The 25,938-nt window shown below is 48.1% G+C and overlaps 1 protein-coding gene across 3 annotated transcripts in view; it reads left to right on the forward strand.

The window, feature by feature from the left end:
* Positions 1-2,601: 2,601 nt before the first annotated feature.
* The window catches only part of MVB12B (multivesicular body subunit 12B), a 179,347-nt gene continuing 156,010 nt past the window's right edge, over positions 2,602-25,938 (forward strand). Inside the window, exons 1-2 of one of the 3 annotated variants that reach the window (XM_024252634.3) lie at positions 2,602-2,797; positions 16,279-16,401. In XM_024252634.3, the coding sequence (XP_024108402.1) occupies positions 2,717-2,797; positions 16,279-16,401 (204 nt within the window). In that variant the 5' untranslated portion in view covers positions 2,602-2,716. Of the gene's footprint in view, positions 2,798-4,642; positions 5,333-8,897; positions 9,005-16,278; positions 16,402-25,938 lie in introns of those variants that run through there. The other 2 variants (XM_054520632.2, XM_054520631.2) reach the window with 2 other exon arrangements.

The following is a 25,938-nucleotide window of genomic DNA, read 5'->3' on the forward strand; positions in this document are numbered from 1 at the left end:
CCAAATCCAAAAAGAGAACTCAGAAGCATCTATTCTTGTCCACTTTTTCCAAACTCACTCATCTTCCCTTAGACTGGAGAGAGGCCAGGAGTCTTATTCTAATGGAAGTCCCTCTATATGGAAAAGAAGGCTTCTCCCTCCAACACCATAAGACAGGGTAAGGAAGAAAAAAAAAAGAAGAAGAAGAAGAAGAAGAAGAGGAAGAGGAAGAAGAAGAAGAGGAGGAGGAAGAAGAAGAAGAAGAAGAAAAAGGAGAAGGAGAAGGAGAGGAAGAGGAAGAGGAAGAGGAAGAAGAAGAAGAAGAAGAAGAAAAGAAGAAGAAGAAAGGGGAGGAAGGAGAAGGCTTCTCCCTTAACATTTAGGAAAACCATTGATTTTGGTGTTTATCTTATAACTGACCACCTTACCAAAGTCTCTGTGATTTTTAGTTGATTTTTTTTAATTTTTACTTTTTGAGAAACACTTAAATCATAAGCAAATAATGACAATTTTATGTCTTTCCTTCTAATATTTATATTTCTTATTTATTTTTCTTATCTTATTGCATTGGCTTTATTCTATAGCCATTATAGCAGGCATCCTTTTGACTCTGACTTAAATGAGAATACCTTTAGTGTTTCACCATTAAATATGTTTGTTGATGGCTTCTGATAAACTTTGTCATGTTAAAAGTTTAAACTTTCTTCCTATAATGGTTTACTAAGAGTTTTTAGAAATTTACAGGTCATTAGTTTTGAAGTTTATAAAATACTTTTAAAGCATCTATCCCATTGATAATATCCTGTAATTTGTTTTCCTTTAACAATGCAATGAATTTACAAATTCCCTAATGTTGGATTTTTCTTGCGCCTCTGGAATAAATCTTGCTTGATCATGGTGGGTTTTGAGTTGCTTTAATAACAAACTGGATTCAAATGGCTAAAATTTTATTTAATAGTTTTACAACTATTATATACTTAAATGAGTTGGTCTATAGTGGAGGTTCACATATTGAAGATTTATCAGTGAGCTTTAGAAGGTGGTCCTGGCTCAGATGAGTTTGGGAAATGCCAGGTTAAACAAACCAAACAGGTTTCTTTACTCCTGGACTTCACAGAGGCCTTCCTTAATATACGAACACTTATCGTGATTCTCCAAAAGGTACAGTATAAACTGCATGCAGCACTTTCTCAAGTTGCCTACAGAAGCCCATTTTCAAAAAACAAATATTACATTCTCTGGGGACTCGTGTTCTAGGTTAGTCATCTGCAGTTCTTTTTGGTATTGTCTGTTGGATTTTGGTATCAGGGTTATGCTAAACTTGGGAAATGAAATAAAAATTTTTGTTTATTTATTTATTTTTTCCTGTGTAACAGTTTAAGTAACATAGGGATGATCTGTGCCCTGATGGGATGACAGGGCTTGCTGTAAGCCACCTGAACCCATGGCATTTCTGAGTAGTGAAGACACTGGGAATGCACACGTGCATGGCTTCCCTAGTGGTTTCCCCCTGACAGCCCATTCTGCTTGGCACCCTTTTCTTTAGGATCAAACAGCTATTATGGAAAAGCCTAGAATGTGTGAAAATGAGACTCAATGCATTAGCAAATCGATGCTGATCACTCCCGCACGGTCCTCAGCTCCTAATGAATGCTCCAGCCTCCTGGCAAGAAACCTTTCAAATCTTACACACGCTGGCCTCTGCCTGGGGTGCCTGGCTGGGCCGTGTGGGGGGCATGGTTGGTTAAGGCGCAGAGTCCACCTTTCCTACCAGCCACTCTAGCTGAGTGTCAAGCTCTGGACCCTCCCCCAACCATCCAGCTCCATTTTATCCTTGGCTTATGCCTTTCCCCAAGTACTGCAGAGTAGGACTCCTGCTAAAAACCTCTTCTTCTAGATGCTTGCCTGAGGCTGGCCCCATAAACCTGATTCTAGGCTTCTGGGGATAAATCATCTAACCAACATAAGGGGAGGCCTGAGAATTGCTAGGAAATTGGGGTTAGTTTGAGACGACTGGCTGAGCTCACCTTAGGTGAGCTGCGGGGTGGGGGAAGATGAGCTGAAGGATTCTAGGGTTCAGTGAAGCCTAAAATGGCTGGGTGGGCGGAGAGTCCTTAGAAGGGGCCAACTTCTAGCCTGAGGGCCTGGGGGCTTCCAGGGATCTGCAGCCGGGCGGAAGACTGGTCTTGCGTACAGCGAGGCCTACGAGAGCTAAGCGGGCTGAGGGTCCCTGGAAAAGACCAGCCTGGGAGCGGGGACCATCGATGCCCCAGGCTCCAGAGGCCGGGGGTTCCCGGGGGCCTGAGGCTGGACTGGGGTCGCCGGCGGGCTCGGGGAGGCCTGGGTGGGCGCACCGGGGCCCTGCCTGCGGCTGAAGGGCTGGGCCGAGGGGGAGGCTGGGGAGGCGGGGTGCCGGCCGGGGCGGCGGCGAGGGCTCGGGACGCCAGGGCTCCCTCTCCCTCCTCCCGCCCGAGCCAGCCTCGGGCGCCGGGCGCCTCCCCCGATCCTGAGCCAGCGCCAGCGCCGGGAGGCCCGGAGCCCGGCCCGCCGCCGCGGCCCGCGGAGGGAGCCGCCGCAGCCGCCGCCGCCACTGCCGTTGTCGCCGCCGCCGCCAGGCCGCGCCCCGCCCCTCCGCCGCCGCCGCCGCCGCCGCTCCCGGTGAGGCTCGCGCTCGAGCTGCGGCGCCGGCTCCTGCCGCCTGGGCCCCGGGCCCGGCCCCTCCCGCGCCGCCCGGGCGATGAGAAGCTGCTTCTGCGTGAGACGGAGCCGGGACCCGCCGCCGCCGCAGCCACCGCCGCCGCCGCCCCAGCGGGGAACAGTTAAGTGAGGCCCGGGCGCCGCGGAGGCTCGGCAGAGCCTGCCCTGCAGCCGGGAGGGCGGGCGGGCGGGCGCGGGCCCCGGGCCGAGGGGCGGGCGGACGGGAGGAGCCGGGCCGCGCCGAGGCCTGCGGGCTCCGTGCCCGGCCCGCGGCGGGGACAGGCCCGGGCGGCCTTTGCAGAGCCCCGAGCGCGCCGCGGCTGCCGGTGCCCGGGCTCGGCCTGGCGGCGAGAGGCGGGAGAAGCTGGGGGACCCGAGTGCCAGCAGCGCCCCCAAGGCCCGGGCAGGTGAGGGGCGCCGAGAGCCACCTCTGCCCGCGTGAGAGGGAGGTGGCCCACCTGGGCACAGACTGGGGACAGGCAATCGTTTGACCGGCCTGGCCTGGGGTCCTGCTCTCTGTGGTCACGTGGGTGCAGACCAACGTGCACCTGCCCCAGGGGCATTACTGCCTCTGTGACCTGGGCACAGCAGAGAGCACACCTAAACCCTCGGGCACCTGTCTGCAAGGTGACATGCCCAGCCTGGGTACCTGAGACCCAGAGCACCCATCCAGGAACATGGTGGGCACGTCGAGCACCCTACAGTGACTCCAGCACCAGCAAGACGGGAGGAGCAGGGGCTGGGACAAGAGCTGAGGCATGGCACCAGGGGACATCACATCCTCAGAGGCAGGCACCAGGGAATGGGGTAGACCCAAGAGCATCTTTTGTCCTCTTTGTTACCAACACACAACTGTTCTAAATCAGCAGCCCTTCTCACCATGAAAGATGAGACTCTTCTGTTCCCTGCCCCTCAACACCTCTTGCACGAGGCACTGAGCAAGACCACAGGAGGGCAAAAGGCAAATGGTGGTTGCCCCTTCCCTGCTCCCTGCCCCCACCCAAGAACCAGAGCCCACTCCGATTGCTGTCACAAAAGCAGACAGCAGACCAGCTCCTCTTAGGGGCCTTTGTCTCTCGTGGTTCCTCCTCAGTATAATCTCATTGTACATTTCTCGACAGCTGGCTGGATCTCATCTCGTTTTAACAGGGCTAGGAAATCTTATCAGCGGCACCAGGAAAGCTTAGAAAGTTAAAAGATACGCTCTGTGAAGCCTTGACTAACTCAAAAACTCAGTGTGCCAGGATGTTTAGTTACAGTAGATGGTGACACCTTTCTTGCTTGTTAGAAATCATGTGGGGTCCTTGGAGATACTGTACCACGCTCAGAGTCTTTAAATAGGGCCTCAGAGAGATGAGGCTTCTGCTTGGGACCCGGGCTCCAAGCCCCATGGGAAGCAGTTGATGTGGCGATTACTGGTTCATTTAAACCTAAACTTATCTTCTGTAATCCACATTTTTCATTCCTTCCTTCTAGGCTTTAGGTCACACTCCTAATTTAGGTTCAAGGCATTTTCCTTGCCCTGTCTCCATCCTGCTAGGGACCTTTTACCACTTCCAACTGGAATGTTGTGCCATGGTTATGTGCAGGGAGTTTAGAATTAGCCCTTAGCTTAAGTCATGGCTTTCCTACTTACTTTGTGCTCCTGGACAAATTATTGAACTTTTCTGAGTTTCAGTTTCCTCATCTGTAGAGTGAAACTAATGGTAGTATTCATCTCATGGGATTATGGCGTGATGTAAATGAAATTTTGCAAGAAAAGTCTAGCTCAGTGCCTGCTATGTGGCAAGAAGTCAGTAAACGGTAGGGGTCATTATGAGAGGTTTGTTAACGGATGAATGAGAGGAGTAGCTTATTTATTTATTTTTAGAGTTTCTTTCTGTCTGATTTTTTTTTGGTTTTTGCCTGTTTGCTTTTGAGACAGGGTCTCACTGTCACTCAGGCTGCAGTGCAGTGGCACCATCATGGCTCACTGCAGCCTTGAACTCCTGGGCTCAAGCGATTCTCCCACCTCAGCCTCCCAAGTATAGGTGCCTGCCACCACGCTCGGCTGTTTTTTAGATTTTTATTATTTTTAGTAGAGATGGGGTCTTGCTATGTTGCCCAAGCTGGTCTTGAACACCAGAGCTTAAGTCATCCTCCCACCTTGGCCTCCCAAATTCCTGGGATTACAGGCATGAGCCACCACACCTGGCCTATTATTTAGTCTTTAACAGGACAACCAGGAAGTGATGGTATAGTAGAAGGAACACTGGACTTGGATTTAGGAGCTTGAGTTTGACTCTCGGGCTACCTCCCGGACCCCAGGTGACCCTAGGCGAGTCACAGAACCTTTCTGAATCCCCATTTCCGTAATGTAAAAGTGTCTTAAGAACAAAGCCTACCCCATAAAGCTAGTCAGTCAAGAAGGGCTGAAGGAGCTAATGTATGTGACTGCACTTGGCACTGCAGGAGGTGGTGGTCCTCATGAAATTTAAGTGCGATTCAGCATCCAGCAGCAGATTGTGGTGTTTTCTTCAGGTCCGATGTTTATCCAATTTGTTGCGGGGAGAGCTTTAAGAAAAAGAACACAAGAATATCCTGTGTTTGTACATGTTACAGAACCACGCCACCATGTGAGCACACTGCTGGATGCCCTCTCAGGGCCTTGGAAGGGGTAAGGGAGAAGTGTAGTCTCTATCCATTTCATGGAGGATCTTCTTCTGGGGGGATCAGAATCCAAATGGCATAGGCCCCTCTGTCTGAGTTTGCCGGAAGTGCTCCATACTCAAAGGGAGACACCCTTGCCACACTGCAAAATAATGATGGTGCTGGAGTCAAGCATGGGAAAAGTCGAAGGTGCTGTTATGATGATGAAGGTAACAAATGACTACATGGCTGGATGTGGTTAGGCTGAGCACACTGTGTTGCAGAGCCTCCTTTGCAGGTTGGGTTGTGGAGGGGAGGCCTGGGTTTCTTGAATGAGCTGCTTCTCCCCAGGCTGCTCTGGCTCTCACCGAGGCCCACCCTGGCCAGCATTTCCCCAACCCACTCCCTCCAACCCCGGCTCTCCTTGGCCTTCTGCTTGCTGGGCTGCCCTAGGGAATCGTGGCTTCCCTGCGCCGTCTGCACTAGTTGCAGTGGGTTTGCCAGAGTCAGGTCTCCTGTCTCCAGCTGCCTGGGAGGCAAAGCCACTGCAGAGTGTGCTTCACATTACCTCCCTTGTTGGGGACATCCTGTGGACATGCATTTGGTTTACTTGACACGCTTCTGGCTAGATGCAGAACTTGTCCAGGAAGAGATGTGAGAGCCCTGTGGGCCTAGAGCCCAGGGGTTGCACATAGTAGCTTTGTAGCTCATACTTTCCTTAGGACTGGAGGGCCATCTTGTTGGACCTGTGGCAGGAGTCAACACGAGTTTGTTCTTTCTTTCTTTACACACACACACACACACACACACACACACACACTTAAAAAAAACAGATTCTAATCAGAGCAGAATATTCAAAAGAATATCCCCTGATCCTTTAGAAGAGAGAAATAAATGAGTTTGTAATGCACTAAATATGCCTGTGGTGTTGATGAAAATGCAGATTCTAGGATCTCATACTCAGACTTTATTGAATCAGAATCTCTGGGGAACAGGACCTGGAATCTGCAGGCTTAACAGACACCTTGGGTTATACTTCTACTTACTGAAATTAGAGACCTACAGTTCTTGATGCTTTCTAAAAAAGTGTTAAATACACATAACATAAAATTGACCATCCTACTCATTTTTAAGTGCACGGATCGGTGGCATTATGCACATTCACACCGTGGCGCAACTAAGCTCCAGAACTTTTCATCTTGCAAAACTGAAACTCTGTGCTCATAAAACAACTTTCCATTTCCCCCTTTCCTCACCCCTGGCAACCACCATTCTGCTTTGTGTTTCTGTGAGTTTGACTACCCTAGGTATTCATAGAAGTGGATCATACAGTATTTGTCTTTTTATGACTGGCTTATTTAGTTTAGCATACTGTCCTCAACGTTCATCATGTTGTAGCATATTTCAGAATTTCCTTCCTTTTTAAGGCTGAATAATACTCCATTGAATGTGTGGACCATATTTTGTTCATTCATCCATAGATGGATGCTTGGGTTGCTTCTATCTTTTGGCTGTTGTGAATAATGTTGCTCTGAACATGGGTCTACAATTCTCTTTGAGACCCTGATTTAAATTCTTTTGTGTAGATACCCAGAAGTGGAATTGCTGGATCATATGGTAATTCTATTTATAATTTTCTGAAGAACCATCACACTGTTTTCCATAAAATAGTGGCTGTGCCATTTTACGTTCCCACCAGCAGTGTGTCAAAGTTTCCAATCTCTTCATATGCTTGCGAACAGTTATTTTGTTTGTATGGGTGTTTGTTTTTGGTAGTAGCCATCGTAATGAGTATAAGGTGAGATGTTGTTTGGATTTGCATTTCCCTAGTGGCAAGTGATGTTGAGCATCTTTTTGGGTGCTGGTTGGCTATTCGTATATTGTCTTTGGAAAGATTTGTTATTCAAGTCCTTTGCCCATTTTTAAATTAAGGTATTTGTTTTTTTGTTGTTGAGTTGTAGGAGTTTTTTATAGACTCACATATTAACTGCTCATCAGATACATGATTTGCAAATATTTCCTCCCATTCCATAGGTTGCCTTTTTACTCTGTTGATTGCCTTTTGCTGCAAATTCTTGATGCTTTCTACACATTATAACCCTGTCGAAACAATATTATTTGCTATTCCGGTTTTATAGGGATGGAAACTCAGGCCCAGTTTAGTTTAACTTGCCTAAGGTTATACAGTAAGTGTCAGAGCTGGAATTCAAGCTCGGGTCCCTTGGACTCCAAAGGGGGCACCCCTTCCATTCATCTGCTCTGCCTGACGTTCCCCCCTTGGAACTAATAGCATAAGGAGGCCCCATGGAGGTCTGAAGGAAGGGGCGTTGGTTGGAGAAATGTTCAGTTGCAGGTGGGGAAGTATGAACGGAAGGCCTGGGAATCTCTTCCGTTAGACCACTGGGGTGCCCCTTCCTGTAGCTCAACATCATTGCTTAGATCTTAGAAACAGCAGAGAAGTGCAGACAGGTTTTTTAGTTCAGTTTGATGGTGTTTTGTTTATTTGTTTTCTTAAGCATTTTATAAGCTTGTTTCAGAGCCCATCTGCTCCTCGCAGTTCCCCGAGCAGTCCCTGTGTGTTCACACCATGGTGCCTTTGTTGAGGCTGTGTCTTCTGCTTGCAAGACTTTCACCACTCCACACACCCCCATCTTTCAGGGAGGCCAGTTCTTTGCTCACCTTTCCCTGCCTCACCAGGCGGAAGGAAGAGTCCCCTCTTTTGCAGTCCCTCTCTCTTGGGATATTTCCCACAGCCCGTGAGCTCCATGTCTTATTCATTGCTCTATCACCCAGCACTGTGGAGCTTCTCCTTGTCTGTGCACTCTTCAGTCTCAGTCCCAGCCTGAACCAATTAAATGAGAACCTGAGGATAGGGAATGGGAAAGCTGTGCTTCTACAAGCTCTCCGGGGCATTCTTTCTGCAGCCAGCCTGGGCACCCACTGGCCCCTGACAGGCCCACATCCAGCCTGGCTGCACTGAGTTAGATCTAAATCTGGAACTCCCTGGAAGTGCTGCAGCCCCTTCCCCTCTCCTCTGCAAGTGGCTCCCCCCTGGGGTCATGGTGTGTGTCCTGTATGGAGGCATCAGTGACCTCAGACCCCGGGCTTTCACTGGAAGGGGTCTGACAGCTCTGCTGTTCCCCTGCCCCTTTATGTGCCCCTGCCCCTTTATGTGTCCCCACCCCTTTATATGCCCTCTCCCCTTTATGTGCCTTCCTTAATCCAGTGAAACTTGGCAATTTTGAGAGGATAGGAATTTTGTTTGTTTATCCTTCCCCCATTCATTCATAATCCATTTATTGAGCACCCACCATGAGCTGGGCATTGTGGTGGACATAACACACTTTTGAGTAACTTACGGTCTGCTAGGGAAAGCATGTTCTAGCCTTCTGAGAGGAAAGGCTGTGTGTGTATGTGTACGTGTGCACGAGTGCATGTGTGCACATTCGTGTGCTAAGACTACGTGCTTGCATGATGTCAGGATTCTGAGTGGTGGCACCTGTCTGGCTGGGCAATTGGAGAAGGTTTGAGGGGAATGGAAGATGTGACCCTGGTGTTTTGTTTTGTTTTTTTTTGAGACAGACTCTCACTCTGTCATCCAGGCTGGAGTGCAGTGGTGCAATCTTGGCTCGCTGCAACCTTCGCCACCCAGGTTCAAGTGATTCTTCTGCCTCAGCCTCCCGAGTAGGTGAGACTACAGGTGCGTGCCACCATGCCTGGCTAATTTTTGTATTTTTAGTAAAGACAGGATTTCACCATATGGGCCAGGCTGGTCTCGAACTCCTGACCTTGTGATCCATCCACCTCGGACTCCTAAAGTGCTGGGATTACAGGCGTGAGCCACTGTGCCTGACCATGACCCTGGTTTTATTTATTTACTTATTTATTTATTTTTTTGAGATGGGGTCTGGCTCTGTCACCCAGGCTGGAGTGCAGTGGCACCATCTCAGCTCACTGCAACCTCCACCTCCTGGGTTTAAGCGATTCTTGTGCCTCACCCTCTCGAGTAGCTGGGATTACAGACACCCACCACCACACCCGGCTAATTTTTGTATTTTTAGTAGAGATGCGGTTTTGCCATGTTGGCCAAGCTGGTCTCAAACTCCTGACCCTAGTGATCCGCCCGCCTTGGCCTCTCAAAGTGCTGGGATTACAGGTGTGAGCCACCACACCCATGTGTGACCCTGGTTTTAAATGGTGGGGTGGGTGTCTGCAGGGGAGGAACCTGGTGCCCTTGGCTGAACTGTCAAGAGGAAGGAGGGGGAGACTGGAGGGCTGATTCTGAGGCTTTTCTCCATGGAAGATTGCCTTTAGGTTCATTCCATCCATCCATCCATCCATTCATTCATTTATCAAATACCTGATGAATACCTGCTCTCTTGTACTTAAATTTTGGACTGTAGACCAGCTGTTTTAGTATCAGCTGGGAACTTGTTAGAAATGCATGTTCTTAGACCAGCTCAGGCCTACTGAATCAGTATCTCGGGGGTGGGGTTCAGGAATGTCCATTTTAACAACCTTTCCTGGTGATTTTTGCACATGCTAAAGTTGGATAACTTCCACTCCAGAATGTGGACTTTCCATCTCATTACTGTAGCCTCAGTGCTTAGCCCAAGTGGCTCCGTGTTCATCTGTGGACTCACTGTTCACACGCCAGGCCCCCTTAGGGACCGGGAATGTAGGAGGATGCTTCAGGGGGAAGATGGCAAGGTCAGCTGAATTTGAGGTATTCCTGAGCCATGTGGGCAAAGACACGAGACAGACACCTCTGAGTCTGGGGATAGAAGCCTGGGCTTGAGGTATTTTGGAAGTCATTAGCATATGGGTAGAATGATTAGATGACCAAATATATGAAAAAAATTTCTCAAGACCCATGTGAAAGTCAGAGAGGGGTGTGGTGGCCTGGCTGGCCTGAAGACAGGTGTTCTGATGATTCTGGCAGGGGCCCCCATTTGCCTGGCACTGAAATTATATTAGTGTCTTTACTCTGTGAGCACCGTACCCATCAGGGCAAGCTGTGACTCCTATCACCAAACACTCAGGAACCATTGCTTTTGGGGCCTCCAGGATGGTTTCATTTGTAGGCATCTGCATTCTGTTGGGGTCCTTTTTTTCTCCTTCTCTACAGGGGACAATATGACACCACCCAGCAAGACCTGATGGGAGTGGACATGGACTACCCTCATTTGCAGTAATCATGGGCAAGCAGGTGGTACCCACAGTGTACTGGAGTATGCCCTACCCTTCAGTAATGTTCCCTGGTTTGTGCACAGTCAGGCCTGTGTGGGGCAGGGCTTTGGCCGGGGCAGGGCTTTGGCCAGGGTAGTGCTATAGAACTTGATCTTGAATTTATTTTTGGAAAGTGAATCCTGGAACCTACCATTGCACCATAAGGGTTGCAGCAATCTGAACCCTAGTCCTGCCTCATGGGGTTTATGCAAAATCTATGTTTGGTAATCAAATGGTTAATAGAAATCTAAGCATAAGGCAGATTGAATACACATGCGCATACACTGGATTCTTCTGTTAGAGGGAAAAGGAAGTGCTCACAATTGTTAGTTCCCTAGCTGGAAAATTCTTTGCGATCTAGGAAAGCTTAGAAAAATATTTGCCTTAGTTGCCCAACAACTTAGCAGCCCTCCTAGCAGCCAGTGATTTGTTGCCACCTGACTATGTCCAGCAGCATTTGTCAGAGTGATTTGACCCTGACTGGTCACCAGGTAATCTGTCCAAAGTTCAGAAGGCGTCAGGATGCCATCCTGAGGCTCCACAGTGACAGCCTCTCAGTCTGTGCACTGTCCCCCACGGGTGGCCCCAAAGCCAGCTGCCCATTTAACTGGGCACAGCATGGACACTGGCCTCAGCTCTCAGCCTTCTGAGGAGGTAGGTCTCTGCACCTTTCTGTAAGGAGGTGGCTGGGTTTGTGTGTGTGGTGTGCATTGGTGAGACCTGGCCACAGGTTCCCTCCTTGGGGACAGGCAGTCCCTTGCCTGTCCTTCTGTCCCTTGCTTGCAATTTGCCAGCAGAAAGGTGTCAGTAATCCCGGGGCACCAGAGGTGGACATGGATTCCTACAGACCATCGCTGCCAATGGGAAACAGGCAAAGACCCTTTTAACGAAGACCGGAGCAGCAGCTTTTACTGGGGGACAACCCATTTCCAGCAGCTACCTGCTCTTGTGGCGTTTCCTACAGCGAATGAAATGTTTATTCTTTTCCCTTCCTCAGCCCTGTAAGCTGGTATATGTGAGCAGGCAGTTTTTGTCTTTGGTGCCCTTGACTTTAGATTTCAAGCAAGCTGATCACAGGTTTGCCCTTCTGTAGGGATGTAATTAAGCCACTGGTTTTATCATTTCAATTACAGTAGCCCAATTTATTCTGCCCCCCTTTAATACTTTGAAATTACTCTCCTCAAAAGTTGTATGCCAGTCATGCCTTCAGCCCTGACCAGCAGCGCTGGCTGGCGCCGCTTCTGAGTCGGCCTCACCACGGCAGGAGGCCGAGATGGCGGGAGGCTGGAACGTGGGCCCACTGCCCAGGGCACCTGCTTTGAAGGCAGCGCCCCCTGCCCCCTGCAGTTGTTGCTCCCTGAAAGCACTTTAAACTCCTCGGCCCACAACCCGCCGCTGGAAGGGCCTGGGTGGAGAGAGGTCTGAGCTTTGTTAGTTGGGTTTTGATTTCAGTACAGGAGTTGATAAAACGAGATAAACCCCAGGCTCAGGAGGGCCATGGAAATTAAACAGAGATGATATCAAAGTTCCCCTGAGTTTTCAACTGTGATACAGTAGCTCAGTTTTCTCCCAGACTGGGGCCGGGAGGCACGCCTTTGATTCCGAAACAATGTTCAGCATCAGTTAAGCCCAGCACTGCTGACTTTCAGGGATTAAGCACACTGTTGTAGTAATTCTTTGATCAGCTACAAGGGAGCAGTGTGCCGTCTGTATGAAGGGTCTTTATCGTTAAAGTTCATTTCTCCGTGAACCTGGGATGACAGCCTTGGCTAGGTGCTGCAGTGCCGGAAGCTGGGGCCTCCCCAAGCGCTATCTGCAGCACTGCAGGCAGAAGCTGGAAGCAGGCTTGCTCCTGGCTTTGTTGTGTGGTTTGCATGGTGCTCTTTGAGTAGGGCATGGTGGAAAAAATCCTCCTAGCTTGGAAAACACTTCACCTTAACCCTCCCCAGCTTACCCATTCCGTACACATGTGGGCGCACATACATGTACGTGTGTGCACACACACACACACACACACTACTCTCCTGCCTTGCCGAGGGAGCCTCTCGGGGCAGACAACGCTGCCTGAACCGAGGCTCTGCAGCCCCCAGCCTTGGAAATGATCTCACAGAGGCTGTATGCCCGCTCAGGGGAGAGGTCAGAATGGAACCATCTGGGACCTGATGACCTGTGAGGTGAAAGTAAGAGGACCTGCTCAAGGTCCAATCTGAGTCCCTGGCATCCTACCACCTTTATTCGTTACCCAGCATGTATTGAGAATAGACTTAGATTGGCCCAATCCTATAGTTCTGAAAAATCTCAACATTTGTCTTGTCATCCAAAACACTAGGTCAACTTTGGGAGTTCCCTATAGAGACCTTCCTCGCAGCCACAGCTGGGATGGCACAAGTTTCCCCATTTTGCTTCCCCCTCCTCCGGATTGGCCCTGCAACTTCCAGTTGGTAATGGAGCCCCTGTGAGCTGTCGATCCTGCTCGCACCGTGCCATAGATCAACCTATTCCCTCCTGTACGATGCTCGGATCACCCTCATTAGGCCTAAATTTACCTCCATCCTACACAAACATGACCTTAGCTCATTTTTATTGTTGTAAATTATTTATGAGGGGAATGTTGAATCTTGAAACTGAGGTGTGACGAAAATTAATCCCACGTTACTTTTATCCTTCTGTACTTTTTTCCCCCTTGCTTGACTTATTGAGCTGTGGCTAGAGAAAGAAAAGCTTTGGCATTTTAAAATATAATTAGTGTTGAAACTGCTTTCTCAATTGGATGGGATGTTGGTGCCTCTCTGCCGAGTACAATAGAAAACAGACCAGATCTAGGGAGGAAGACCAGTCGTCCCATTCCTGGAAGGTGACCCGGCCACCTCCCAGGTTTGATGTGAGCTTCAGCTGGGAAGGAGCCTGAGAAAGCTTCTTGAGAGCTGCAAAGCGCTGTTCAAATGCAGCAGACCTGTTAGTGTGTTTTGCGGGCAGTTTGGACTTTGAGATACAGATGGATGCTGGATGAGGAGCTGTTGATACAACCTGGAGTTGTTGCAAGTAGGCCTCCGGATTTGATGTGAGAGGGCCCGCATGAATGGCCTCCTCGAGTCCTTAGCCACGGGGCCATCCTTCCTGGCTTGAGGCTCCACGCGGCCTGGGAAATGTGGAGCGCTAGTTAATAAATGGCCTTTTGTTAGGAAGGTCAATTGAAGTGCCGGTAGAGATGCAGTTAAAAGTAATTTGCAGTCAGAAAATATGTAATTCAGGGCAAGCGGCTTTGAGTGATGGCCCCTGCCATGGATATCTTGGGCGTTTCTCATTAAAAGCTGCCTTGGCTGGTGATGGCGCTTCCTCCATGAGTCGACCACAGCCCTCGCGGCCTGGAGCCATTTGTCCATATTTCACAAAGGCTGCCTCCGTCCGGGGCACAGCAGCTGGGGGGAAGGAGAGAGAACTGCTGGCGTTGGAGATGCTCTGCGCGCAGCTCTGCAGGGCCCTCTGGCAGGCCAGGCCCGGCTCCTTTGTCTGCCTCAGCCGGGGGCCGCCCGCAGCCATCTTTGAACCTTCTCCTGGGCCGCCGCAGGGCATTGTGGGAGCAGCATGGCTTCTTCCAGGGCCTGGTGACCCTCCTGCTGTTGAGAGCGGGCTCCAGGCAGAGGGCCATTGTCATCATCGTACCGGGGAGGATATTGTGACCAGGGGATGTGGCAATGAATCCACCAGCAAATAAGATACTGCTTATTCATGCTTACCCCCACTTCCCTCTCTCCTCCTTTTTCTTTGTCACTTTCTTTTCTCTCTCTCTGATAGTAGAGGCCATACTATCTTAAAAAAAAAAAAAAAAACTTACCTCACATGTTCTTTATTAAATTCACAGCGTGATATTTTAGCACTGGCAGAATTCGTACATTCTGTTAATGAGTTGTTAATTGCAAAGCATTCTTGGTAACCAACAGCAGGTACCAATATTTTGCAAACTGCAGCCATGTGATTTTCATGTTACCAATACTACGGGATTTTTCAAGTGCTGAGCCCTTTTGATCAGTGCCTGCTCTGGATCTGCAGGTGCAGATATTTAATTCTAAACCTTTATTGGGGACATGCATGTGTATTCACTCAATAAATATTTACTTAGTGCCTACTGTGTGCAGGAAGCTCTAAGCCCTGTGTTTTATGCAGCTACACCTGCCTGGTAAATGAAACTTGAAAATAGAAAATGATGCAGTGATGCAGTGTGATACCCCCTGCCCTGGCCGTTTAGAAGCTTATTTTCAGAAGAATTAGGTAAAGCATAACTTTGTTAAGCTTTATTGTAAACAGAAGAGGAGACTGCAGCTGTGCCAGGCACTTCCTAGCCTTGATCGAGGACTCAGCTCCATTGCATTGACAAGTCTGTTTCCAGAGCTTTTTGTGGATTCCACTGACTTCATGGGAGACTTGCGTACAGCATTTTGATTGTTCCTATTTAGGAGGCTGCAGTCATTTTTAATGGCCTCTGCCTTTTCTGATTCTAGGCTAGAAGCAAGAATATTCCTCCTGCCTGCTTAGTGAGGTAGGGTGTTTGGTTTGTGTTAGAAGCAGTAACCAGCCTTGAGAGATCTGGCAGACCTACAGCCAGTGGAGTTTGATTGCTGCAGAAGGAGGTGGAATTTGACTTGCTCTTTTTCACTGCTTGTCCTTTTAAAAGTACTTAGGTTCATTTACATATGGTGTTGCCTCTTTTTTTTGCTTTCTGGTGCACTGCCACTCCAGCTGCCCAGACCCAGTGCTCTCTGTATTCTACCTGTCTCCTCTGGTCACATCAAGAGGCAGTCAGCAGCAGAATAATAATTCCATTTTCCCTCCCTTTCTCTCAAAGTGCCCAGCAAGAATTATGATCATTGTTAGTATTTGGCTTTGAGTAAGTGCCCACATGACCCGAGGGTAAAACACAACAAAGGGATCTGCCAGTCCCCTATGGAGTGACACCTATCACATTTCTGGCCAGTTACCTGGACTTGTGTGTCCCAAACCCCACCAGTTTTATGTGCTTTTTTTGAGCACCTACGGTGTACCAGGGACCTCTCCAGGCCTTTCATTTACATCCACTCTCTTTGACTCTCTTGGTCCTCACAGCAGCTCTGCAAGGGTCAGTATCATAACCTCGTTTTATAGCTGAGAAAGTGAAGAGTTCAGGAGGTTAAATTGCTTACTCAAAGTCACCAGCTAGTCAGTCATGGAGCCTGGACTCCAACATCATTCCTTCACCCGAGCCCAGAACACTTATTTCTATGTTTGCAACATTCCTTGCTTCTTTGCAAAGCTCTGCATGCTGAAGGCCTAACCTTGGCTGTGGGTTTGGAAGTCTAGGCCTCCATAGGAGAGATTGCAAGGGAGAGAGAGGAAAGGTGTTGTTAGGCTTAACCGTGTCTGACATGTCTTCAGAGCAGCTACTGGTATCTGTTCAGAAATCAAGCAGCTGGATGGCGGAGTTAAGAATGACATGCTCTTGGGTTTGAGTCAAACTCACCTCCTGAGAGTAGAGACAAGCTCTCATCTTAGCTCAGTGTTCAAAGCTAACTTGAGAAGAGTGGGAAACAGAGGTGATTTGAATTCTTGACCTGGGGAAAGGGTCACATAGGGTCAGGACTCATTCAACCAGTACAGGTATGTGAACCTCAGGGTATTTGCCCCAAGATTCTGGTTCTGTTTGAGACTTTATATTATTCACATAAATGCTATGTTTGAATTTTGTGTTTTCTTTTTCCTTTGCTGAACCAGGACCAGTCCACCATGCCTGAAGTCAAAGACCTCTCAGAAGCCTTGCCAGAAACGTCAATGGATCCCATCACAGGAGTCGGGGTGGTGGCTTCTCGGAACCGAGCCCCGACAGGCTATGACGTAGTAAGTCAAGATACTAGTTTGTACATTTTGCTCACTGATTCTACAAGTATTTATCTCCTGTGTCCAAGACCCTCTGGCCCTTGTGTGTAAGATGTGCTTCTTCCCTCTAGGAACTTAATCAAGGGAGGGCGTGGAGAGCATCCTGGTTTGGGAGTCAGAAGACCTGAGCCCATCTGGGCCATTTCCTGGCCTTGACCACCTCTGCGATGGTCATTTTCACCTTTCATTTGTAAAATTAAGGAGTTAGATTCATTGATTTTCAACTTCTGGTTGTGACATTTCATGAAAAGGATTCAGAGTCTATGAACGACTCCTGGTGGTTGTCGTATATTGTCATGCATGTGTAAATATTGTAAAGGCATTGTCCTACATCTGTGTAGCTCTTTACAGTTTAAAATGTTTCCTACCCATGAACTCATTTAGCTCTCTTGGGCTTTTGGAAGGCTGGGAGGGCAAGTAGCTGTATCGCCTCTTTGCTGATTAGAGAACCCACGCTCTGAGAATTGAAGTAACAGAGTCCCAGTCCTTGGATATGGTGAATCATCAGGACCAGACCCCCTCCGAGTCCAGTGCTGTGGCTGACCGCACCACCACAATTTAGTGGAGAACTTTCCTTGCTTTTCAGCAGACATCTGTGCTGGTGTTCAGTAGTCCTGATGATTGGAACTGGTTCTTTTGTTGTTTCAGTAGGTAAATTCTGATTCGGGTGGAGCTTGCAAAGTACAGAGGAATGTTAGGAGGGTTTAATTAACAGTGGATATTATCATGTGTTGTGAGATTCTAAGGTGGTTTATGTTTACTTTCCTCACTTTGTTTGTGACGTTTTGTTCTTATTCACTGAAAATGTGTACCAAGAATGCATAAGAGTGAAAGAACACGAATCTCATTAGCCAACACTGAAAACCTCCCACAGCAATTAGAATAGTCTCTGATGTCCTGCCGTGAGGAGAATGCGATGCCTGGTCCAGCAGAAGAAGCCCCAAGGCAGCGTTTCCCAACTTTGGCACTGTTGACATTTAGGGCAAGACAATCCGATAGTTCTTTGCTATGTGTTTTCCTGTGCATCCTATGATGTTTCGCAGCATTCCTGGCCTCTCCTTAGTGAATACCAGTAGCACTTGTCCCTCCTCCCCCAGTGGTGACAACCCAAAATGTCACCAAACATAGCCAGATGTCTCCAGGAGCAGGGGGTGGCTGGGCAGAATCAGCCCCCATTGAGAACTGCAGTGGTCAAGGCAGATCTGTACTGGGTCAGCCAGTGCTGGGTCCTGGGTAAGGAAGGAGGAGCCTGTTCAAATGCTACACATCCCTTCTCTAACTGTTTGAAAGCTCATAAACATTTTAAAAGTGAAAAAGTGAAGGAAACTTTTCTGACAAACATTTCAGTCTTACCTGCTGCTTGACTTCAAAGCATGGTTTGAATGTATAACTTTCCATAAAATAGAATCATTAGGTATGGCTTTGTGCCACAAAACTCTGGGGGAAGATAATAAAAATGTTCCTGATTTGAGAAGCCAAAGTGTCTTTTGATGAATTAGGGATGAAGCAGCAAGTCATGAATCAAGGCAGGAACTGGGAGTTCCCGCTGTGGGAGAGGACAGGCTCAGGGGTCGCTCTCCTAGGAGAACTCGCAGGGAGCTTGAGCCCAGGGCAGGGGTCTCCCCATCTTCCCATGCCCTCTTTTGTTGATCTGTATCTTTAGCATTCCGTTTGTACATTTAGGGTCATCCTGCTTGCTTGGCTAGTGGGTGGCAGATGGCCTTTGATAGTTTGGTTTTCTGGAAGTCTTGGTAAGTCTGACAGGAGCAGAATCTATCCCTATCATTTTCTCCTAACATCTAGCTCAGGGCAGAAGAGCGCAGTGTCAAATGAGTAAAATTAATAAGCACATTTCATGATTGTGCTGTGCCATGCATTTTAGTGGGAGGTGAGCAGGGCAAGGGGCTTGAGCTCATCTGCCCGGTAATTACCCAGCTCTGCACGGCCGAGGTGGAGACTGCCTGGGCTCCCTCTGAAAGCCCTAACAGGGAGAGAGGTGGGAGTCCCCTCGTGGTACTGGCCTCTGGACTGTGTGCAGATAAACGTCTCGTTCCCCAGAGGTCTGGCCCCAAGTTCAAGGAAGGCGGGGAGGGCATGGTGAGAAGAGAGACTTCTCATTCCTTTTATCTGGAGTTTCATATTAAGTCAACATCCAAACCAAAGTGCAAGGCGCTCTGTGGTGGCTAGGCTGCAGAGATGCTTAGACAGAACTCCAGCAGATGAGGAAGCCCTGCTGCGGATTGGGCCGAGACCTCTTTCTGTCTGTTGTAGCTGCTGTAGGATTAATTTCTCCCTGCGCGCAGAGCCCGTTAAGTACTGCCACCACGCAGCCCTGCGAGTTAGGCACCAGATGGACTGGTGACCCTGAGTAGCACAACTGCTTTAAAATGAGCTTAGGTCCCATTGCTGCTTGAGGTAAAAGGTGCCAAATGTTCATTTATAAAAATTTAATTCAATAACTTCCCTTCTCTCTGGGTCAGGGGAGCCTTCTTAGGCTAGGGGTCTGGGGATTATTTGCTAAACTTCTCAATTTATTGTTTCGATGTCTGCAGTCCTCTCTGAAAGAGCCTCTCTTTTCTGTTCTGCACCCACACTATCTGGGAGTGACTGGTGCTTCTCTCCCCTTGCAGTCAGAGTTGGGGTGAGTCTCGTGCATCTTTGTGATGCCACGTGCCCGGAGTAGTGACTATATATCATAGATGACTAGTGTTTGCCAAAGGTAGTGCATGCTGTTTTATCCTGGGTGGATGGTCAGTTTTCAAAGAATTGTAATGCTATAAGAAGCACTTCCTGCTACAATACCTGTGTGCAGAATGTAACCTTTGATTTACAAGCCACTCTGGGATGTTGCAGTGTCTAAAGGGCATCAAGCTGGACGTTACTGAGAATCATTGTTGGGTGTGTTTCCAGCAACACACATTTTACCTTTCTTCCACATTCCTTTGCCTTTCTAAATAAATGCTTATGGCCAAGCATGGTGGCTCATGCCTGTAATCCCTGCACTTTGGGAGGCCGAGGTGGGCAGATCACTTGAGGTCAGGAGTTCGAGACCAGCCTGGCCAACATGGTGAAACCCCATCTCTACTAAAAATACAAAACATTAGCTGGGCGTGGTGGTGCGTGCCTGTAATCCCAGCTACTCATGAGACTGAGGCAGGACAATCGATTGAACCCAGAAGGCGGAGGTTGCAGTGAGCCGAGATTGCGCCACTGTGCTCCAGCCTGGGCAACAGAGTGAGACTCTGTCTCTAAATAAATAAATTAATTCATAAATAAAGGCCAACAACTCAGAGACTGAAGCTGCAACACTATATTTATGAGATGACTCTTTTTCCATAAAGGACATGTCTTCCTTTCCTGGAAAATATACTTCTCTTTGTTAAAAAAAAAAAAAAAGCAACACGGAGAAAGTGAGACGAATCAAACACTCCAGAACATTTTAATTTTAAATTGTTTATCTATCCACCCCATTTTTTGAGTACCTACTATGTGCCAGCTAGGAGATGGGGAAACAGCGATGAGCAAAACACACACAGCTCCTGCCTTCGTGAAGCACACAGTCTGGAGGGGAAGACAGGCAATGATGGTTGCAAATAAATAAAAGATGAAGCTGGGGGTAAGTGCTTTGAAGGGAAGTCCTTATAGATGATTTATCTTTCAGATCTAGCTTTCCAAATAATTCTGACAGCATGAACCCTTTGCATCCTGCTTCTAAAAATCACTGATCATTCCCTTCCTTCCATACCTGGAAGGCTGCTAGGTGTTGGAGCCTTTCCCAGGAGACTGCCTCAAAGGTGCTAACAGTTCTTCAGCGCCAGCTTTCTCCCCTGCCACCACATGGCACCTTTTTTGTTGGTGACATCTGCAAGGTTGTCCCATGGCTGGGTTCAGCTCCCTGCTCACCTGGCAGCTGCTGCTCTGGCCTTTCTGGCCTGTGTAGGGGTTGGACACCGCTCTCCCTGCATCTCCCCCTCCTCTGTGGCCCTCCATGGTGTCTTAGTCCTTTTGTGCTGCCATAACGCAATCCCTAAGACTCAGTAGTTTATAAAGAGCAGGATTTATTTCTTACAGGGCTGGAGGCTGGGAAGTCTAAGGTGAAGGGCCTGCATCTGGCAAGGGCCTCATTGCTGCATCATCCCATGGCGGAAGTCGGAAGGGCAAGAGAGGGAGAGTGAGCAGGAGGGGGCCACACACATCCGTTAATCAGGAACCCACTCCTGGGATAAGGCTGTTAATCTATTCATGAGGACAGAACCCTCAGGACCTAATCACTTCTCACAGGTCCCATCTCTCAACACTGTTGCACTGGGGATAAAGTTTCTAGCACATGAACATTGGGGGCACATTGAAAGCATAGCATATGGCTTCCCATAGAACAGCTGAGACCAAACTTACTTTTAGTGAGACCTTTCTGGGACTTTGGGGATAATGGGAGTGAGATATTAAAACTCAGAGGATCTTGACAGCTGTGGTGGGGGTCCAGGTGCATGCTCAGACCTCTTCCTAGCCAGCCCTGTGTCTTGCTGTTGGCTGCCTTCGTCTTGCCTACCTCAGAAAAGCATTGAGAGGTGCCACACCTTAGCAGCCAGGCTAAACTGAGTCCTGGTCTTAGACTAGGAGATATTTTATTCTTTTTTCTCACTCCAATTTAAGACCTCCTCCATTCTCTTATGGAGAAATCCCACCCAACACACAGAACACACAGGAGTCTTTCTGGCAAAGTAACCCTGAAGTGACAGATCAGCCTCAGGCTCCGTGACTCTTTCTGAAAGTCCAGGTAAGGGATTCTCAAGCTTTAGTGGGCCCCAGTTCCCTGGAGGGCCCTGCATCAGAGTTCCTGCCTGAAGGGTGCTTTCTACCTTCGGGCATATCTAGAAGAGCAAAGGCCTGATGATAATAAGCATAGGTTTCAGTGGCAGGCAAGGAGCCACTCCCCAGGAGGTCGCTCTGATAACCACATATAGGATAAAAATCCAAATTCTTTGGTTTGGCTTTCATGATTTCAGTGTATCTTACAGTCTCACTTCCTTCTACTCATCCTTTCTCCAGACCCGTTGAACGGCTCACTTTCTCACATCCAGAATAAGCAGGAACTTTGTACCATTGTACCTTTAAACCCTCTTTTTTCATGTTTCGGAAATGCCTATACCCAGCCCCCACAACTTTTAAGTAAAACTTTTCTCATCCTTAAAATCCAGGTTACGTAGCCGCTTAGTGAAACTTTTTCTGACCATTACTCATTCATTTATTTATTTGCTCATTGGTTTCACAAATGTTTATTGGCCACTTAGCTATTGTCCAAGTCACTGGAAATCCAGTATCCTGAGAAGGCCGGGCTCCATCAGGTGAGAGGTGAGAGATGAGGATGGGCAGGTGGGTGAGACCAGATCATAGCCACGCTAAGGAGTTTGCTATTATTCTCAGGGTGGTGGGAGTCATTGGGAGATTTTAAGAAAAAAGAGGCTCTTAGCCAGATTTGTGTTTTCCCAAGATCACTTGGTTGGTACGGAAAACCCTTCGGGGGAGGATAAGCAGTGAGGCAGGTGGGCGTGTGTGGAGGCTGTGAATTCGCGCAGAGTGAGAGCTAGAGCCTGCGCCAGGCTATTGACAGTTGACATGTGAAACAGTACATGGATCCTGGGGCTGTGGGAACGCGGGACGTGGGAACCCAAATATGTATTCTTTGATGGCAAGAATGGGTTGAATGTTGGGAGGTGGGGGAGTGGGGAGGAAGGGGAAGGATGAGAGTGCCACAGGATGTCTTGCTGGCCGTGGGCAGATGCTGGTGTTCTCTGCTGAGACAGGAACAGAGACAGCCAGGTCAGGTGGAGGCAGGAGGGAGACTCTTGGGTCAGTTTTGAACACCTTGAGTTTGAGCTGCTTGTATGACATCTAGCGGAGCCCTAGGGCTGAAGGTCTGGAGAGAGGTCTGGGCACCATCCTCATATAGCAAGGACTGCGGGCGTAAGTGGGCTTGTCTAGGGAGGGTTGTGGGACTAGAAGAGAGGATGTGCCATTTCAGACTCCATTACCATGGAGGGTCACTGGTTAAGGATGGGCAGAGGAGGAGGCACTCAAAAGGAGACTAAGCCTGAGCATCTGGAGAAGTAGGTGGAAAATTAAAGAAAACTAAGGGAAAAAGTGTAATTCTGTAAGAAGGTGTGGTGAATAATGATCAAAGTTGCCAAAGTGAAAGGAGCCTGAAGGGTATCCATTGGGTTTAATGCAAGGAGATGGTTGTGAACTTGGTGGCAAGCTCAGAAGCAAGGTTAGAGTGGACCTGCAAGTTAAGTGGGAGGTGACAACGAGAGGTTGAGAGTGCAGATGGCCTTTGAAGAGGGGAGGCCAGGGCATAGCGGGAGCTAGAGGATGCCATGACCCCAGCTAGAGGATGCCATGACTCCCTTTGTTAAAGGTAGGAAAGTGTTGAATGTGTCTAGTTGCTGATGAGAAGGAACCAAAGAAAGGGAGGGGTGTAGATACAGGAGAGAGGGGCTGGCTGATGAAGCAGGGCCCTTGAGGGGGCAGAGGAGTTGGGATCCAGAGCCCAGTCTGAGAGGGGCACCGGGTCATGTTTCTTTAGCCCTTGCCCTGTCCTGCCCCTGCTGCTGGGAAGCCAGCCTTGGGCTCAGCCTGTGAGGGTAGCACATGGGCCAGCTGCCCTGGAAGTTTCCACTTCCCCTTTTTTGCTGCTCACCCCTCCCCCCATGTCTCTTTCTCTCAACACTATTTCTGAAACTAATTAGACAAAAGAACCTTTTTTTAAAAACAACTGGACCTGTATAATTTATATATGCCCAAAACGTAGTAGGAATTTCCTGAATACTTGGAGTTTCAAATGCTCAAATGCAAATATGCGGGACTATGGGGGTCCTAGGAGAGGTCTGCTTCTCTCTGGGCCAGTGGGCTGAGTATAGGGAACATAGGGAGGGATAAGTTTAAAATCCCAAACCTCCAAATGAGATCCTATTCTTTTACTTACTAAAGTAAGAGAAGGAAAAAGAATCTCAATGGTGATACAGGTTCAAACAAGCTTGCATTTTTATATAGTGCTCAAGGAATTTTAAAAAATCATGTTATGAAAAACATGTGAAGATGGCAACTATATCTTGTTAAAAACATATGGCAGATATCAAGTTGAAATGTGGAACATCGGCATATCCTGTCTGAGCACAGCTGTCACATGGATTTTCAGAAAGCCGAAGCTGTGGTGGGGGAGCCTTTCAGGGGGCAGGAAAATTGCCCTCGTTCTCCATGGGCTGGAGGACAGCGGCAGCCCAAAGCCTCAGGCAGTTAGTTGCCCCTCCTGGAACTCTGCCTCCATGAAGCCAATGAGGAAACAAGGGCGGCAGCTTGTTCCTGCTGTCCCAGCTTCCTGAGCACAGAGCTTTGCTATCGTGGGGCTACTAACTGCAGAAATAACCACAGACTTTGAGTCCTGCCACACAGATTGGTTTATTTTCAAAACCAGAGCTTGTTTTGATAAAAGGCACCAGGTGTTCCTCCTTTTTGTTTTGTTAGAAAATACATTAAGCTGAGATTTACTGAAATGCGGAAAGCGGTTTTGTAGCTAGCCCTGGGCGTTTGTTCCCTGTGGCCTGGATTAGCAAACCTCTTTTAAGGTCCTTCCCTCCACATTCCCCTTTGTCCTGCCGCACCCTGGCCCCAAGGGAGCAGAGCTGTGGTCTGAGAGGATGCATGTGGCACACTTAGCACAGTGCTGGCATCCACGAGGTGTGCAGGAGGTCAGCTATCGTTAGGTAATCCTATTAGAAATAGTGGCTTAAAGCACTTGGTTGCAGAAGAGCTGGTCTTGTCTTCTTCTAGGCTTCCCTTCCCTGCCAACCATGAATTTTTCGTTTTGACCCAAAGTTCCTGCTAATGACTTGTTCCGTAGTTGATTCATTTGGAAAGTGGTAAGGAACAGGCAGTGTTCTGGTACTTCCTTCTGTTCGCTAAAACTTCCTAATTCCCTATTTAAAAAGCCTTCTAATAATGAAACGTCAGTTAATTGGATGGATGAAAAAAGATAAGGCGCTTGCTTTAATTTTTCTTTCTGTTTTTTTCAGTTAAACTTTTTATTTTGAGATAATGGTAGACTCACATGCAGTTGTAGGAAGTACTACAGAGAGATCCTGTTTACCCCCCGCAATGGTAAAGTCTTGCAGACTAGTACAATGTTACAACCAGGGTACTGACATTAATACAGTCAAGATACAGAACATTTCTGTTTTAAAATGTGCCCAGGTTTTTGTTTTTATTCATATATGATGTGGCCAATAAATTAGGAGAGGATTGCCGCTGGAACGATTATTACTCACAGTTCCCAAGAGGAGCAGACAGGCCACACCCTGTAGGGCCACCTGGGGAAGCGCAGGTGGAGAAGCTCAGGGTGGGTCAGGAAGCACAGGGAGCCAGGGAGAAACGGGCCAGGAAGGGCAGTGTCAAGCAGGGTGAGCACACTTAGGACTGATTAAGTTTGAATAATTTTGGCAGGTCCTGGGGTACATGGGTGAGTCCCTCATTGTCAGGTACCTGGCCCTGGGGTGATTTAGGGCAGGGGAATCGTGTCCTGGACTGCAAGAGCCCATGAAAGCAGGCAGATGGAGATAAGAACTCAGCATTGGTTGGTTTGCATATCCAAGGCATGCACACAAACAAGCAAGTCATTCACCTGGGAGGGGCAGTCCCTCCCTGCTTCTGCAAGACCTCAGGATATCAAAGCCTCATAAAATATAGAAAAAACCTGCCAAAATACAGTTTCTATCACCATAAGGATCTTTCATGTTGTCCTTTTATAGCTACACTCGCTTCCCTTATACTACCACCTTCTCCTTAACCCTTGATAGCCACTAATCTGTTCTCCATTTCTATAATTCTGGCATTTGAAGAATCTTATATAAATGGAATTATATAGCATGTCACCTTTTGGAATTGGCTTTAAAAAAAAACTCAGCATAATTCTCCGAGATTCATGCAGAGAGTCTATTGTGTGGGTTAATAGTTTATTTCTTTTTACTGATAAATAGTATTCCATGGTATGGATATCCCACAATTTGTTTAACCATTTAGCCATTGAAGAACATCTTGGTTGTTTTCATTCTGGAGCCATTATGAATAAAGTTGCTATAAATGCTCACGTGAAGGCTTTCATGTGGCTGTGTTTTTATTCCTCTGGGATAAATATCCAGGAATGCATTTGCTGGGTCACATGTGGTTGCATGTTTAGTTTTTAAATGAAATGTTAAACTACTTTTTGGTGTAGCTGTAATGAATATATGAGGATCCAGTTTCTCGACATCTTTTCCAGCATTTGTTATTGTCAATATTTTTTTGTTTTAGCCATTCTGACAGGTGCATAGTGATAATTCATTTGGTTTCACATTGTATTTCCCTAGTGGTTAATGAATGATGTTGAACATCTTTTCATGTGCTTATTTGCCATCTGTATGTCTTCGATGAAAATTTCTTCATGCCCTTTACTCATTTTCTAATTGG

Source organism: Pongo abelii, chromosome 13 (assembly GCF_028885655.2).
Source record: "Pongo abelii isolate AG06213 chromosome 13, NHGRI_mPonAbe1-v2.0_pri, whole genome shotgun sequence".
In the NCBI taxonomy this organism is placed as follows: domain Eukaryota; kingdom Metazoa; phylum Chordata; class Mammalia; order Primates; family Hominidae; genus Pongo; species Pongo abelii.